At 35.7% G+C, this 17,091-nt stretch overlaps 1 protein-coding gene across 2 annotated transcripts in view; it reads right to left on the bottom strand.

Annotated features, from left to right (window-relative positions):
* Window positions 1-17,091, bottom strand: part of LOC107105132 (disks large-associated protein 2-like) — a 147,456-nt gene that overhangs the window by 49,640 nt on the left and 80,725 nt on the right. For both annotated transcript variants that reach the window (XM_015405253.1, XM_015405261.1), the window contains exons 3-4: window positions 5,084-5,301; window positions 1,770-1,923 (exon numbers count right to left, since the gene is read on the bottom strand). In XM_015405253.1, coding sequence (XP_015260739.1) covers window positions 1,770-1,923; window positions 5,084-5,301 — 372 coding nt within the window. The remainder of the gene's footprint in view (window positions 1-1,769; window positions 1,924-5,083; window positions 5,302-17,091) is intronic.

Raw genomic sequence — 17,091 nt, 5'->3', positions numbered from 1 at the left:
GCTATTCTAGCTAAAACCGAGTCAAATGCAGTATCGACAGGTGAGTCCTCCAGCGTAGCCATGTTTGTTATGCCCCGGCAAGGTCTTCTGACTGTTGTCCTTCTTACATGTCCCGCCCTCAAAAAAACACCGCTGGAACTCAATGGTCACACTCGCTGGTTGTTTCGAGACGTATTAGTGGGAGTTTTTCAAGATGGATTTGTTGTGTGACTGAAAACTCAGATCTTGTGACATTCCAGCTTGCAGCACAAGGTTAGAAGAAACTAACATCCAGCTCAACTCAGAAATCAATTGCAACTCCAGGTAAGGTGAAAAAACTCCTTAACCGGCACATGTCAGGTAAAACTCCTTGTCAGGTACGTGTGCAAGCTACGAGAATGAGCAGAACAGTGCTGCAGTTCTATGTTTTGGCCAGAGGTGGCAGTTTCAATAGAAAACTCCATAATTCCTCCTTTAGGATTATACCAGAATTTATGAAACAAAAACTCCTAACGATAGCCTCAAACAGGTCATCCAAGCACTTAACTCAACCTGTGGAGCTGTAATAAACTAGCATTTGCAAACTCTTAAAACACGCATATCTTCTGTCATACTGTATATTCAACCTCTTTATGGAAAACATAAGAAGCGCTTGCGGATCACACATTTCCAGAACCATTAGGAATAAACCATTTCCACACCTCAATTTAACTGATGATGTCCACCTAATAGGAAATTGAATGAAAAAAACCTGCAGGAACTCAACATAGCCAGAGCATATGGGTGAAATAAGGCAGACTGAATGGATAACAGGGAGTTGACTACTCGCAATTTTCAAACCCTGCTGCTCACAGTATATTGCTGATAGTGCTAAACATCCCTAAATGTCTAAATGGCCACCACTTAAGTCTTATGACCCTTGGATCAAAGGGTGAATAAATGTATTTGTTTCCCTCTGTAACCGCCCTTCACCAGGGTGCCAATAAGTTAGAGTTTTAAAAGAAGTTTTACAATATTGCATTTCTGACTCAAATAACAAAAGATGTGTAAGTTGCTATAATTATTGAATGCTCCTTGTTATTTTGAGTTTAAAACTGTTGAAAAATGAGACAGCCAAGTTACACATTATGTTTCAATAGCAGTGGGGTTTAAAACAATGGTTGTCAAGATAGGATCCCACATGATGTTACATGCTTGGATACCTAACATCACTCTTTCATTATGTCATGTCATTTAGCCCTATTATCTGTCTGCTTAGCTTGAGTGCTGTGTGGTTGTATTGCAGGCGAAAGGAGAGAAAGCGAGGAGCAAACTTAATGTGTGAATATGAGCAATGGGAAGAGAAGTATATCTATAGTATAAAAGGGATTAGTAACAAAAAATGAGCTATAAATATAATCAATTTTTACATTTGTGCAATACTTTCTATAGTAGTAGCCGTTCAAAATCTCCCCACTTTCCTCGATTGGCCCTTGGCTGGTCCCCTAAGATTCCCTTTTTAACCATCAATTTTTGTATTAAAATATCCTTTCTGTCATGATTTGTGGACATTAAGATCTAAAGAGAAGCATCACCTCCTGGTCAGACCCTGTAATTCAGTGAAAGGTTGGAGCCAGATTAAAAAAATATGCTTGCCCAGGAGGAGGGGGTCACTCCAGTGGCTGCCATTTGGCTGGAGTTTGACTGGGAGGGGCCATTTTGAATGGCTGCTACTTTATATTTTCAACAAAAGATAACCTCAGTTTTTTATTCGGAGTGATGGATCCTTGGGGTAGACTTTTGAAACTCACCTGGCTGACGCAGCTAGCTTGACTGAGGGTGCTGACGGCACGCATGTAGCTCTGGTTGCGAGAGCGAAAAGGAGGAGGATGGAATGAGGTGGCAGGATCCAGCGTGACACTTGGGTGGGGTCGCAAATCTCTGGTTTGCAAGTGGTAACCCTGGCTGAACAAGGACAGGAGCAAGTTGTGGAGGGGAGACAAAACGTTTCTCAGTTTAAAAAATACAAAATAAATATTAGAATTATAACTTTTGGATCAGCTGGGGAGCATACATGGGTTAGGCATGTCTGGACAGAGGGCCTGACTATAAAACAATGACATTAAGAATACACTATAAAACATGAACTATTTTTAACAAAATCAGTTTCAGCTGTAAGTGTCCTATTAGACGATAGTTACAACCAAATGAGTGTAGATTTACAACAATGACATGTTGTTTTATTTTCGTGCAGAAAAATCACAAGGTCTTTTTTTTGTTTGCATATAAATGCAGAAGCGATAAAAACCCCGGTGATGGTGATGAATAAAAGGGCACTGAGCACTTAGAGGCAGAGAGAGCTGAGTAGTGCATGATGCCTCACTAGGTTTACAGAATTTGTCGATCTAAAAGCCACAGTGGCTTTAAACAAATATTCAAAGAGACTGTTAACATTATGAAAACAATATCAATGCAAATGGGGTAAGTGAATGCTTAAACTTAAAAGCCAAGAAGACGCCAGAAAGAATACAATGGCAGGAAAAACTATTACTGTAACTAATTAAAGGATATAAAAATATGTACTTTAAAAATTTAAAACTGCTTTATTACTTCTAAATGTCAAAAATGTCTAAAATGGGAGACAATACCGATTTCAATTAGAAAGTAAAACTTCGTTTAAAGTAAAGCATCAAAATATTAGAGCTATACCAACACATTAGACAGCAAATAGTTTTGGCTGATATAGTAATAATAGCAGTACATTCACCAGCCATTGCTGGACATCACATTAAAGACCATGTAATGNTGCTCCCTGTGTTGACTATCCATTGTTAATATTTTGTTTTATTTGTTAAAAAATGTTTACTTTTGTTTACATAACATTTGTTTTCATTGTGTCTTTTTTCATGTAAATGGAGAAAAGAAAGTGATATCTGCCTGAAAAAAAAAGGTCCCAGGAAATCTGGGATTCATTAGATTTGTGTCAAAATAATCAGTATAGGCATCTGCCTTTAAAAAGTTATCGGTTAATATCTATCTATATATATAAATCCACTAAGAAAAAGTTTGCCTAATCTGAAAAAAGTTTACAAATATCCCCTGCAAATAAGATGACTGACAATGTTTCCAAAAACCCAATTAAAAATATATCTTTAATAACAGTTATAATAAAGTTAGAAAAAAGGTAACATATGTTTACATTTGTTTTATCGGGACAGCAGTATCTGTGCTTTAAAGAATAAAGGTCTGAAATATAGGAGATCAAATACTTAATATTACTATTTGATGCTGTTTTGGTAATTTGATGTCATTTAAAAACTGCTCATTTAGTTGGATCTTTTCCAACAAACCTGAATAAATGAAAGGCTCATAACCATTGCTGTTCATAACCATTGCTTCTCCGCATTAAAAGGAGTCTGATTAGGAAGCCTACACTAGAATTGCAGGAGGGACTATTTCCTGTAATGTTGAAACCTTACAAGCTCTTGGAGGCAAAACTTAAAGCTTCCAAACCTAAGTAAATTCAGTGTGTTTCCCTTTTACATGGAATACAAGTCTCAGACCTTAAATAATACAATAATTCCAGATAAAAAGATTATTACTCCACATGTTATGAATTTGGGGAAGTTCTACAAAACTGTTTTGTAAAACAGATTTGATGGGGTACTGTTTTTTTATGCTGTGTATTGGCTGATTGGAGTTAGAATAGAATTGAATAGAATGGAACAGAAAATACCTTTATTGCCCCACAATGGGGAAATTCTGGTGTTACAGCAGGAAAAGGAATATAGAAAAAATGGTCACACAAATGTGGACCTTGGATAAGTGCATACGAATAACAAAATAGTAAAGAGTTAAAAATAAACAAATGAAATACTGTACTGTAAAGGGTTTTAACAATCTAAAACTGTGCACCTGGATAATAAATAACTAATATACAGCTATGTACATTTTTACAGAAATGGATATTTGAAAAACAGCAGCAACATCAGAGATGTGCAAAATGGAAGCAGCATGTTATTTAACTGACTGAGGTAGACACTGCAAAATCAGCCTGAATGTTACAATTTATTGAGGTTGTTGGGAACAGAGATGGTTATAAAGTCGTACAGCTGCTGGGAGGAAGGATCTGTTGCCTCATTAGGTCTATTTCTCTGTCTGTGTCAACCATCTCCTCTTCTCTCTGTTGTATAGTTCAGTGACTCCACTCTCTAAAGCACAGACAAAGGTTTTTGCTATGCCTACATTAGATAACATTTAGGGGTTTCAAAGTACAGTTTTGTTTATATCTGTGTGAGAAAAGATATTTTTAAGGTCAGTTTTTGTGCATTTCTTAATGCCAAAAATAACAACCTGATTGAGTTTAAAGAATGTCTTAGGACGATTTTTATGCACCACCATTTCACCTGTATTCACAGAATTATAGTAGAAAATTGGGCGGGAAAGAAGGCGGAAGGCATACAACAAAAAGCTCTTTTTGCTGAGATTGAAATAATGGAGGGTTACAACAAAGGCTATGTATATGGGGAACATTCTATAACATTATGTCAGGTGTTTTTCAGGGAAGATTCAACTAATATTTATGTTTCTGGATGTGTAAAGGTGTTAGAAAAATTCCTAAAAACACCCCATCCCATTAACTCCAGTGAAAGGTTTTTCTAAAGGTTTTATGACTGTTGAAGCTAGTGTTCACTTCTCAGATTTCTTATACTAAATATACTAATTTAAAACCTTGTATCCTACAAATGTACAAATGTATCCTACTTCCCAAATTACGTCAAAAAACGTATTTATCATCTAAAACAATCAAATCCTCTAAACCTTGATTAGACTACTGTAAGATCTTTCTGGGCATAGTTGAAGTTAATCTAGATTACACTATCTCAGCAAATGAGTTTTATCTCTTCATATTACGTCAGATAAGAGCTGTGATGGATATATTCAAGTAATGAATAATCAAGGAATTGAGTGTAATGTTTAACAATAACACATTTGTGTCTCTGTCAGCTTATTTTTTCATATAAAGCAAAAGTTCAGTCTCAAAAACTGTTAAAAAAGTCCTTAAAACTAAAAATTCAGTAAAGCTCTGGCAAGTTTGGAGGAACTGCTTGACGGGCAGCCCTACCTTTGGGAGTCTAAATGCGGTCTCTGCATGGCTGATTTAAGGACAAGAGCATCAGGACGAATGGCCGCCTGTGGAGAAGTCTTAGGACTCGTGTCGGAGTCTCCACTTTCATCCTCCAGCTCACCCATAGCTTTGACATAGCTACTGCTCCGCATACGGCGACATGGAATCTCCTCGTCTTTGTCATCTGGGTATCCACTCCACTCGTCTTGGGGCACCTGCAGGACACAATATGTCTTAAAAACACTTCTAAAATCATGGCAAAATGCTTTATTGCTATAAATATTTTTTATTCACTAATATCCAGTCTTTGTAAAGACATGCTAGAGGAATCTTTAGCATGTTTGATTAATCTTAAGGCAAAATAGACGGCTTATTCTAGTTTGTTTTCCAATAATATCATCTGCATATATGAGGGAGCCCACTTAGCTAAATAAGTGCTGAAGATTACGAGGCAAGCTGTTTGTGTCTACATTAAGAAAATTGCTAAATCTAACGTGATCAATGTTCAGCTTTTCTCTTTCATTAGGGTAAGGCAGAGAAAGCCTCTCTAAGTTTCTCTTTTATTTGAATCATTCTTAGAAATAAGGCCATTACGCACTTTGACACACCATCCTGGATCAAGTTAATAAAGAGCATCACATTAAAATGCCTCACTTACTGGTAAAAGTCTTGTTTTTGTGGTATTTTCCTTTGCAACCACTTTAAAGGACATCCTGAGGATCTCTACTCTACTGTTCCACTTTTTTTTTTTTTTTTAAGTAAAACTTACATATTTTGTGATTTTACTCAAAGTTACATCATTGAACGGGAATTTGTATTGATGCAGAGTTGTTGACCAAGGCCTGCAATGTGGATATTGATTTTAATCATTACTCTTTCATACATGGTCTCTTACAGTGAATCATACATAGAAATGTAATTCCAAACAAAGTAAAAAAAAAAAAAAAACAATCCACCGGACTTTGTTTCCAAGTTTGAAGATGTTTGGCTTCCCATCCAGGAAGCTGTTTTAATTCAAAGTGTTAGAAGTAGTGTTGAGTTTGAGGCTTTATAGAGTGGACCAAAAGCCCTTTGTTTTGGCTTAGAAAACATGGAAACTGAACTGGACGAGCGGATCCGCCCCTTTGAAGTTGGGGTCGATAGAGTTCTTTGTTAACAGCCATTACCTGTCTGTGTCTCTGAAAGAGGGTCATTAGAGCGAATCGTTGGCCTGTCTGAAACATGTAAGGTGTTTTGGTCCCCTCTAGAGAATTCACCAGCATATTGAAATGTAAGCTGTGGAAACATTTAGGTAACACGACAAATAAGAGATTTTTAGTTCTGGGATGGGCTCAGTGGAGAAGTGGGTAGCACTGCTGCCTTGCAGCAAGAAGGTGGGTTCGATTCCTGGCCCGGGGTCTTTTTGCATGGAGTTTGCATGTTCTCCCCATGCATGCTTGGGTTCTCTCCATGTACCCGGGCTTCCTCCCACAGTCCAAAAACATGACTGTTAGGTCAAAGGGGAACGCCGTTTTTTTTTTTACATTGGGCCCTTTATTTTAAGATATTACATCATGTTCTACTCACCCTTATGAGTTTTGTGTCATTTGGAGCTGTTCTGAAGATATTCCGTTAGGTTACATCCAAGTAACGTCTTCCTATGGGCAAACGAGTTGAAGGCACAAACTAAACTGTTCATAATTTGTTCTTTATGGTACGCCAGCATTCATAACATGTAGGCGAATCACTGTCCCCCAGACATCCATGGTTATATTTTATATTTATATATATATATATATTTTTTTTTAAAGCAGTGCGTGTATGACGTCAACCGTGTGTATTAACTTATTTTCATCTAAAATAGCTTTTTGCAGATGTTAACACATGGTGCAGTTTTTTACAAGATAAAATTGAACTGAGCACAGCTTTTCTAAGCGTTGTTAAAGTAAACTCTAGTGCACAAAAGATGTACTCTGCCATGTTGGAGACAAATCTTTAATACTGGTATGAATTCAAAAAACAAATGCTCAAAATAATAAATAAATGGTTTAAAAATGTTCTAAAAATGTTTAAAAAAAATGAAGGCAACTTCTGGTTTTAATAAGGCTCAACTTAGAAGTCTCTTAGGTTAATCATCCCTTAACTTACTAAAACAAATAGGTCCCTTCTGCATTTTATTTTCCTTTTATCATATCGATTCAGTAGCCTTAGTATCCTGCTGGCAGGAAGTGAGACCAGCTATGTTTGCAAAGATGGGAGAGGAATGAAGTTGCATACTACTGAACATTGTGTTGATAAGTATAAACAGAATAACACACAACAATGAATTTCATGAAAAGACACACAACTTAATAGTGTCTTAAAAGTTTATATAATCACAAATGCTTCTCAGTCATTATTTAAATCTAATTTTGTTTTCGAAAGATTCAAGCAGCGTAATATGTGGAAATGGGTAGCTTCTTTGTCAAATCAGACATAAAGAACACTGTTCATCTTGCAAAGAGCAAAAGTGAGGAAAAAATAGTTTTAATAAGTGGGGAAATGCCTGTTGTTCCTGCTATAAACAGCACAATTCTTATGCTAATTAATCAGCAATGTGATCTGGATATTCTCATGCCTGATGAATTGACAGGAACAGCAGGGCTGAATTTTACATAAAGTATTTATAACATAAGCTAAAATGATGACTGATTTGGTCTCAAGCAATAGAAGGTGGACTAATAACTAGTTTGTTTTAAGCAGGGAAAGTCATGATTGGCAGGGCTGGAGGAAAATAGTCTCGACCTTGTTCTTATGTGTTAAAGTAATTCTAGCATGAGTTGAGATCAGGAAGGACAAACATTATTTCTCGTAATAACTAAGGAATAATTCCAGTAGGATTATAAACCTCTGTTTTCTGCAAATCTGAGTGATGAAAAAACAACTTTTTCCCACCCAAGGTAGGTCCCAAAAAAAGTGCATAGGCTGAAATATTTCAGAATTCTTAAGCTGAAAAACGCATTCTCAATTTAAAAAGAAAAAATTTTAGAGTTTAGAGAAAGCTACCACCAGTAATACCACATTTATTTCCAGTACAGGTAGCATAATGAAAGAACATTTATGTGATCGGAGCACTAAAGTCAAGAGCAACAACATTTAAACGAAAATGTGTGTAACTGTGCAAAATTGAGAAAACTGTTAAAGCAGCTAATTTTTTTTTTTCCAGGAGCAGAAAGTTTTTTTTTTTTCTTTGCTAAGATCATCCTTCACTGACACTGTAAAATACGGTAGTAAATCAAGCTATATATGCAATTTTTATTTCTTTGGTACAACTTTTTAATTTCACAGCTTAAACTGTGCTTTACCCTTAAAAACTGAATGTAACAAAATTCTCACACTATGACTTTTGAGTTGTATTATTCTAGTAATTCACTTCAATTTAATTCAAAAATGCTTTAATAATCCCAAAGGGAAAGTAAATGTGTTCTATGTGTTGATAGCTGTAGGCAGGAATGATCTTCTGTAGCTGTCTGTCTTGCACCAGATCTGGAGAAGCCTCTGACTGAAGATACTCTGTTGTTGTTTAACAATGCCATAAGGATTATTAATCCTTTAATGGGGGAGATAAATTGCAATTATAACTCGGAAGATATCTACAGGAACTATAATGCACAGCTTAAGTAGACTTGCATTATTGCACTGCAGAACAAATGAGCAAACGGTACTAGGTTGAGAAGGGGCTCAATTGGTGTCTCTCTCTAAACTAGTGGGATCTTGATACAACTTCTTCCTTTCTGATATGATAATGATATTGAAGCTTTAACTATTGACGGATACCAATATTGACGTGATATGATATCAGCACAATTTATGCATACTTTTTAACTGGGATTCAGTTCAATTCAATTTATGTATATAGCTCCAATTAACAGCAAATTTAAACTATAGGCATTTCACAATGACATTTAAACTAGATCATCAGGTCAGGTTGGTTCAAAGTTTTCTATCTAAGTAAAACCAGCTGACTCCATTGACTCATTGATTCGACAGCAATTCCTCAAACCAAGATAAAGGGATGATAAAAGGGTTTGATCTAGTGATTTTACTCAAAGAATATTGTCAACAACAATACTGCAGCAATGGGAACAGCTGACCCATTCATTAATAAACTCTGGGTTTCTGTTTGCTTACTGATACTGGAGATTTTAGATGCAGGCTGATATATTCTGATATATCCATTTTTGGCTGATATTGGACCAATATAGAATATTGATTTAAGATAAGGAAATCACTACTGTAAACTCTTGAACTGGGGATAACAGGGTCCCTGATATATAGGAGTGAAATTTCAGGTAAGATATTTCCACTGCTATTTTTTTAAAGTAAATGTTCTTCTATTCACTATTAAGATTAAAATGCCACATTTTTATTAAGATTAAAAAACCACATTTGCTGCTACTGATAGGTTGTGCAAATGAACAAGCTAATGATACCCATAACAACATGTTTTATAATAATGACTCCTATATCGATGGGGATGATAATATTTACATGTATGATGGTAAAAATCAATGTTACCAATCCAATAATTGCTTAGAATATAGAATGAATGATTATGTGAATTACTTTTTCACATATTGGTAAAAATTTTTTTTTTTTTTAGCTACAGTAAAGTTATGCCACAATACTTAAATGGGTGAGAATATGATGGCAAACTAACAATGACTGCAGCAGAAAGTAAATGGATAGCATTAAGGTATATCCCAGATAAAATGATTTAGGACAAGACAGGATTCAGATGGATACTGCAACAGTCTGTTTTTCGACGTGTCAAAACCGATGCTCCCATGTAGAAGACAAATTCTACCCCCAACAAAAAAAACTAATAAAAAAAAAAGAAAGCAAATTGTCAAATAAAGGGCATGCACTGTTCTTAATGCCTGCTGGAAGCTCTGTCAGAACACTGCACACACACACTGCCCTGTGGTTGCTGACACTTTCAGAAAATACATCCCTCATACAGTAGTACAAATAATAACCAAGACAAAGCCTTCCATCTGATGTAACAGCCCTTATCAGATACTGTACTAATTAAAATGAACTTAATTAATTTTTTTGTTGGGGGGTTACGTAGATTCTAATCTTTCCTGCCAGAAAACTCGTTTATTTTGGAGTTTTCATAATAAAGGACTGTTCTTCACATTTTTGCATGTGTCATTTGAAAATAACCCTAGAAAGGAAAACCAAAAGACAACAATAAAACAAAACAGTCGGTTGTTATTCATTTCAGAAACTGAGGAAGCACTTTATTTTGTCTGATTCAGAAAAGGTATAGGAGCCAGACAGCATGATGGATCAAGAGCATCCAGGTTCACTGTTTTTGCTAGATAATGGTGTAAAGGAAATATTAGAACAATTACTTTAATTACGTCTGTCCCTGTAGGTTGGGTTTATTACTAAACATTCGGTCCGAAAATTATATATACTGAAACTGAAAGGTGTAGTGCTACGTCATTACTTGAGGTTATATTCTAAGGATCTTTTGAAGAGGAAAATATATTATTATGATTACAGACATTGAATGAGGGTTTTCCATTGCTGTCTGGCTCTCACTTTGCGTCTTTAAATAAGGCATTGTGCAGAGACTTCCTCTGTGTGTGAATGCATCATATGTTTAAAAATCCTCTTTTTATGTTTATGGCTCTTTGGTATTCTCCTTAGCATTCAATCCTAATGTCTCAAGATACAAATTATTTGAAGATTTATATCAATCAAATAACATCTAAGTCTAATATGATACTAAATGTTCTAATTGGACACATTTCATTACAATTAATTCAGTCATGCCTTAATCTCATGTTCTGTATCGCAAGAGTTAAAGCGGAGCAAAACTTAAAGCAAAGAGATTTCTTTTAAGCATGATATATATATATATATATATATATATATATATATATATATATATATATATATATATATATATATATATATATAAAGAAAACATACTCTATACATGATTTTGATCATGTATAGAACAGAACAACATTGATTTTAGTCTTCTTCCCCAAACAGTTCCATTTTAAACTCTATTATGGTGGAATTATTTGTTGTTTTATAGATTAGATAGATATGTAAAGAATTATAGAATATGTTGCTTGGCATCCCCAGAAAGATGCACACAGCAACTTTTCTCTCAGCACACAGTCAGGAAGAAAAGTCACTGACAAAAAGGCACAACTGGTAATATGAAAAAAAGTAAACCATGAAACCCTGGTCGTGCCTTCTTATATAGTTTACTTTTCTATAGAAATGTCTAAATAAGAACATGTTTGAGTCAGTTCCCACTTGCTTATCTTGTTTTATGTAATATGAATCTCTTTGTTCTAAAAATGCTCTTGGACATTTCTAGATTTCTTTTACAGTGTGGACTGGTTTTAGGACCATTCCTATGCCAGTCTTTCATTTCATTTTATTTTATTTTTTTGTATATTTTTAAATCTTAAGAACCATGCCCTGCTAAGATTTTCTTGAGCTTTTTTAAACATTCTGAAATTTAAAATTACTAAATTTAATTTATTGATAGGAATTAGATGCAATAAAATCCACCTATACATATCAGCATATATTTTAAGACATAAAGAAAAGAAAAATGTAGTTTGCTTGCATTAAATTTTTACAAAAATTGCATTTCTTAAAAAGTGTGACTTAATACCATGTTAAACTGCCTTTCACATCTTAAAGTATTTGGGGTGTTTTTGTTGTTTGTTTCTTTTTTTTTTTCTTTTTTTACCAACTTTACACTTTTATAGATTCAAAATAGATAAAGAGTATCTGTAAACACTCTATTTTGACTCTACCTGTATGATTAGTGCTCATATGGTAAAGATAAAAACACTGACTTCATTATAAGTCTTTCAGACTCTAAAAGGTTTCAGTCCAGAATATTTCTACACTTATGTCCGTGCATTTTCTTGCCAACTCTCCACATGATCCTTGCACCACAATGCTTTGTTTGTGTTAAGAAGCTTTTCTTCAAGCAAAGCAGTTAGAAATCACTTGCTTTCACTTGCTGTTTTACTACATGGATTGTGGCAAACAGGATTTGTTTTGAAAGTGACATTAGTTAACAACAAATAAAAAATTTTTGTTTTGTTTTCCTTTTTTTTGTATTTCTGCCAAAAAATCTTGGAGATCTTCACAGCACAACGTTTGATTTAGAGATTCCATGTGTAATCAACATATGAATTATGGGACTCCTAAAGACAATTCATAATGATTTATTTAAATTAGACATATCAGTGATGGAAAGGTTGAAATTTGTTAAAAAATATTTATGCTTTTTCTTCCACTGCATAATTATACATATACACATATGTATGTGGTTGTAACATGACAAAAATGTGAAAATATCAACCGTCATGAAAGCTTTTGTAAGGCAAGTCATACTGTAAATGCTGCTGCTTCTATGCTTAAAGGAAGAGGTGTTTAATGAATGTAGGGCTGCAACTAATGATTATTTTGCTAATCGATTCATCAGCCAATTATTTTTTCAACAAATTGATTAATAATTAAATAGCCAAAGGTTCCTTAAAAACACACTTCATGAAATTAAACCAAGTGAAACAAAACTTTTCCACTTGAGGAGTTCTGTAAAAAGAATATTGATGTGAAAAAGTTTTTTTTTTCATCTTAAATGCAAAATGTTTACATATTTTCTTTACCATTTTTGTATAATAGCCGATGTAAGTGGGTTGCTCTGTCAGCTAAAGGCATGTTTTAGAGTGTAAATTAGTTAATGATTATTTCAATAATCGAATCAATCATGATTAATCAGATTTATTGTTTCAGCCCTAAATTAAAGACAAGTTAAAAACCAGAACTGGGGCTATCATCAGCTCTAGCATGCGTAAAAATACCTCAAATCATACTTTAGTTTTTGTTGGATCAGGATAATAAAACCTTTTGAAACCAGTCTGAGCAATAGTGTGTGAGTTAGTTTTATATTTTGTTGGCTAATTTCGAAAGAGAGAAATAAAAAAAGATAACAAAATCAGTGGTTGAAAAACTCAAAATATCACATCAAGTAAAGTAAAAGCCATAACAAAAGAAACGTTTCATCTGTTTGACCAATAAGAGGCTGTTTTGGTTCTGGAAAGAATAGTTCACAGCACAGACTCATCAGCTCTGCCAGTCACTTCATCCACTTACATGGTTTGGCTGTGTCTCTGTCACAACTGCTGAACTACTGTCACAGAAAGTGCAGAAGCTGATTGCTTTTTTTGGTTCTGGCATTACAGATTGTCTCTCCATTCCTCTACTCCTATTCTGTTCATGAACAAGATCAGCTCCTGCACAAATTTCTCCTCTCCCTCTCTTTCAATTTATTGAATCTAATCACAGAGCAGTGACCTCGACTGAAATATGAAGGACAAGAAATCCTGAAACTCATAAAATGAAAAAACAAAAGTAATTAACCATACACAGCAAACAATTTTAGGTTCTCACACAAACAGAAGTGCATCCACCCATCCATAATGCACAAACTAAGACAGCAGAAAAAAAGAGACTAATTTTCATCATAATGTGCAGCCGTTGATCACCGGGGACTGTAGTTAACAAGCAAGCAATCAGTTATTGAGGCTGTGCACCAGCTCATTAGCACCACTGTTAGAGCTCATATTATGGATATACCTGAAAAGACCTGCTCTGCTGTGCCTCTGAGGCTGCTAGATAGACAAGGTGCTTTATGATCTCATTAGTTAGTATAACACCAAAGAGAGTTTGTATGAAAATAACCTTTGGATAAAAAATCTAATCCATTCAAAAGGTAATTTGGTTACACCAGGGTGAGCAAGTCAACTCTTACTTTCTAGGAAAATTATATTTGAAAACTTAATTTTCAGATGAATAACAGCCCAAGATGGAAAATGCAGAGACTTAGTCCTGGGATTTAATTTGTTCCCTTGCGACATTTCAGTAAACTAATGGAGATATTGAGGAATAATATAATTTCACATTCTGCTTTTATTCCCTGTTAGAACTTAACTTAATAATAACTTATTGAAAAGCAGTACCTTACAGATATAATAAGAATTTGAGAAACATTAAACGTTTTTGCATCACAAAATAAATGAATTGTATTTTAGAGCGAAAGTGACGTCAGATGTTGGAGTTTGCCCTGCAACCGAAGGGTTGTCGGTTCAAATCTCGGCTTTTAGTATTGTTGTGTTCTTGGGCAAGACGCTTCACCCGCATTGCCTAACATTGGTCAGAGGGCCGGTGGCGCCAGTGGGAAGCTATTTGGTCCGCTCCTGAGTCTGACTGGAAAAAAGTGCTATTTAATTACAGGCTATTTACCATTTATTGAGATTTTATGTGAAAAGACCAACATAAAGGGTTTTCTACAATTAAAACTGAATTAATAAACTGGTTCCAAACATTTGTTATTAACACTAAATTGGATTTCATTTAGAGGCTTTTGAGTAAGGAGAGTTAAATACAAACATAGAAGTTTTATGATTTTTATTTGTTAATCAAAATAATCACAAACCTTGTTCTTGTACTATAAAGTTGCATTATACGCTGCTTTTTATTTGTGAAAATAACATAACAACATTTCAGCACACTTATATCACCCAGACTAGGCAAAACTCAAAATGTCTTAAAAAAAAACAAACTTGAATCCAAAGTAAAGCACAGTCTGCTCTCTGTGTATTGTGCAGTGGACACACTGGACAAAAAAGAAGCGTAGCCACCCTAGCTGCCTGCAGAAAAGCTAAGGATTCTTCATAAAGAGATGGATTCATAATGTTTTTTTTTTTTACCTCTAATTACCTCTCAGCAGCCAGGTATTAGAGGTCGAGACCCATTTGACTTTTAAATCATTGATAATCAGGCGGTACACCAACTTGTTCGTTTTGATTAAAGTTACCCGCTTTATTAATAATTGCCCCCTGGACTTGTTTATGTTATTCAATGACCTACCAACCTATCATTGCGCACAATGTTTTTATTGACATTGCCATTACAGGGCCCTTAAACAGCTACTAGTTAATGCGAATCTTCTTCTCTTTTCAATTATAACTGAAATAGTAATATTAAAGGCACACTATGCAACATTTTTCAGTTAATTAATGTGTTCCATAACGTTTTGGATGATTAAATGAGTCATTTCAGGTTGAACAAAGGTATTCTTGGCCGCCCTGGTGGTCTGTGGGGGAAATACCGCACTTGCAATTGCAGGAGCCCTCGGCCCGCACCCAGAGGCTCAGAAGTCTCGCGAGAGTCGGTCTTGCTTTATGGCGAGAACTGCTACACGCCCCCAGTTAAAAGCATGCTCGTTGCTAGCACAGTGGCAATCTTTGTGCAGTTATCATGGCGGAACAGCGTGAAAACAGCGAAAGCCCATGTCGGAGCAGGCAAGAAAGAGGAAAAGGGCTCCGGACAGAGAGAGGAGTCGTACACGGGTGAACATCGGGCAAGCTTTTTCCGAATGGCGAGAGCTAAAATAAAAAGAAGGCTGCAAGGCTGACGCGGACCTCGCGTTTCTGCTGATGCGATTGTAAGTAACATTGGAATGGTTTCTCTCTCTCTGTGTGCATGTTCATACTTTCACTGTGTTAGTCATTCGTTGCGTTCGCCTGTCTGCTAAGCTCAAAACAACCGTGCCTGGCTTGACGGAGAAACCAGGAGAACAGCTGTGCATATTTACGACAGTGCACTTTTACTTTCGCCCTTTGGGGGGAGCCTCGCTGGAAAATCAACACCGGTTGCATAGTATACCTTTAATATATAATACCAGCCATTTAAGTGGACCTGTTAATTTGACTCCATTGAAAGCGTTTAGATTGCTTTGTATAGCCAGCAATGCATTCATATTTCAAGATTTATGTATTTTTTAAATCCACAAGGACATTCAAAATTGCTCAGGGATATTGAGTTAACTTTGTTTATTTCTTCTTGTATTTATTACTCAGAGTGCTCCTCACAAGCTTCAGTGATTGTTTGCAACAGTTGTTAACCTAGGGTGAATGCCCTTCGAAGGGTGGTCAAAAAGATCACAGAAGGTCCTTGATGTTTTCCACTGCAAGTTTTTTAAACACAGCTACTACAGCATACACGCCAAGGTGTTTGATAGGCACTTTTTCCATTTCATACAGAACTTTGTGCAAGAGAGGGTCCCCACAGAGTACAGGTGGACACGTTCACTCCCACAAATGATATTAACAGCAAAATCCTGTTTCTATTAGGTGGAAATGTCCAACTAGTCTATCTTTATCACTATATTGTAAGCACTGAGGATGTACATTCCTAATTCAGAGGGATACAACTTACTGAGAGGGAAAAAAGCATACTACCAGCCTGTTGACATGTCCTTTATTGTAATAAAACATTTAAAATTACTCATAAAAGAACCCAGAAAATAAAATCTAATATATCTGATGAACAAACTGGTCATTAGCCACCACCATTGCACAAATCTCCCCTTTCATTTTCTCACTAAAGAGGCTTCTCTCTCTGAACATGCTTAGAACAGATTGTGCCCATGTGCCACCTGCAGCCTCTTCACTTGCCCAACACAGAAAGCCTGCCAAAGCATGCCTTCCCATTAAAGGACTCCATATAGCACAGACAGAATAACAGCTTCTATTTTCATGTGCAACTGTGAATCCTAAAGCCTCTAAATATTACCTCTGCAATAAAGCATGGATCTGAAATTCAAGACAACGTCTTAGCATTATTTAAAGCGCTTGCTATTGATAAACACAAAGTTTTTAACCATGATTTACTACCTCAGTGCTAATGTTTGATGAATGAGTGAAAGGACTTGAGCTCAATGTAAACAGTTTCCACTCAAGGGAACACACAAACAACCTTATGCAAGGGTTAATTGTTTAATAGGTGTCAGTTGCTCTGTTCGAAAACCTAGGACGCATCCTTAGAAGACCGGATTCGAAGGCCGATTACGTCCTTGCGTGGCGCCGTGGTCTGGTCGGATTCCAAGAGTCCTCGTTATGCGGCCTTAAAATGCGTCCTTCTTTTTGCCC

Source organism: Cyprinodon variegatus, unplaced genomic scaffold (genome assembly GCF_000732505.1).
Source record: "Cyprinodon variegatus isolate N-32 unplaced genomic scaffold, C_variegatus-1.0 Scaffold37, whole genome shotgun sequence".
Lineage (NCBI taxonomy): Eukaryota > Metazoa > Chordata > Actinopteri > Cyprinodontiformes > Cyprinodontidae > Cyprinodon > Cyprinodon variegatus.
The sequence above is the reverse complement of the archived record's forward strand: the minus strand, read 5'-3'. Positions and strand labels throughout refer to the sequence as shown.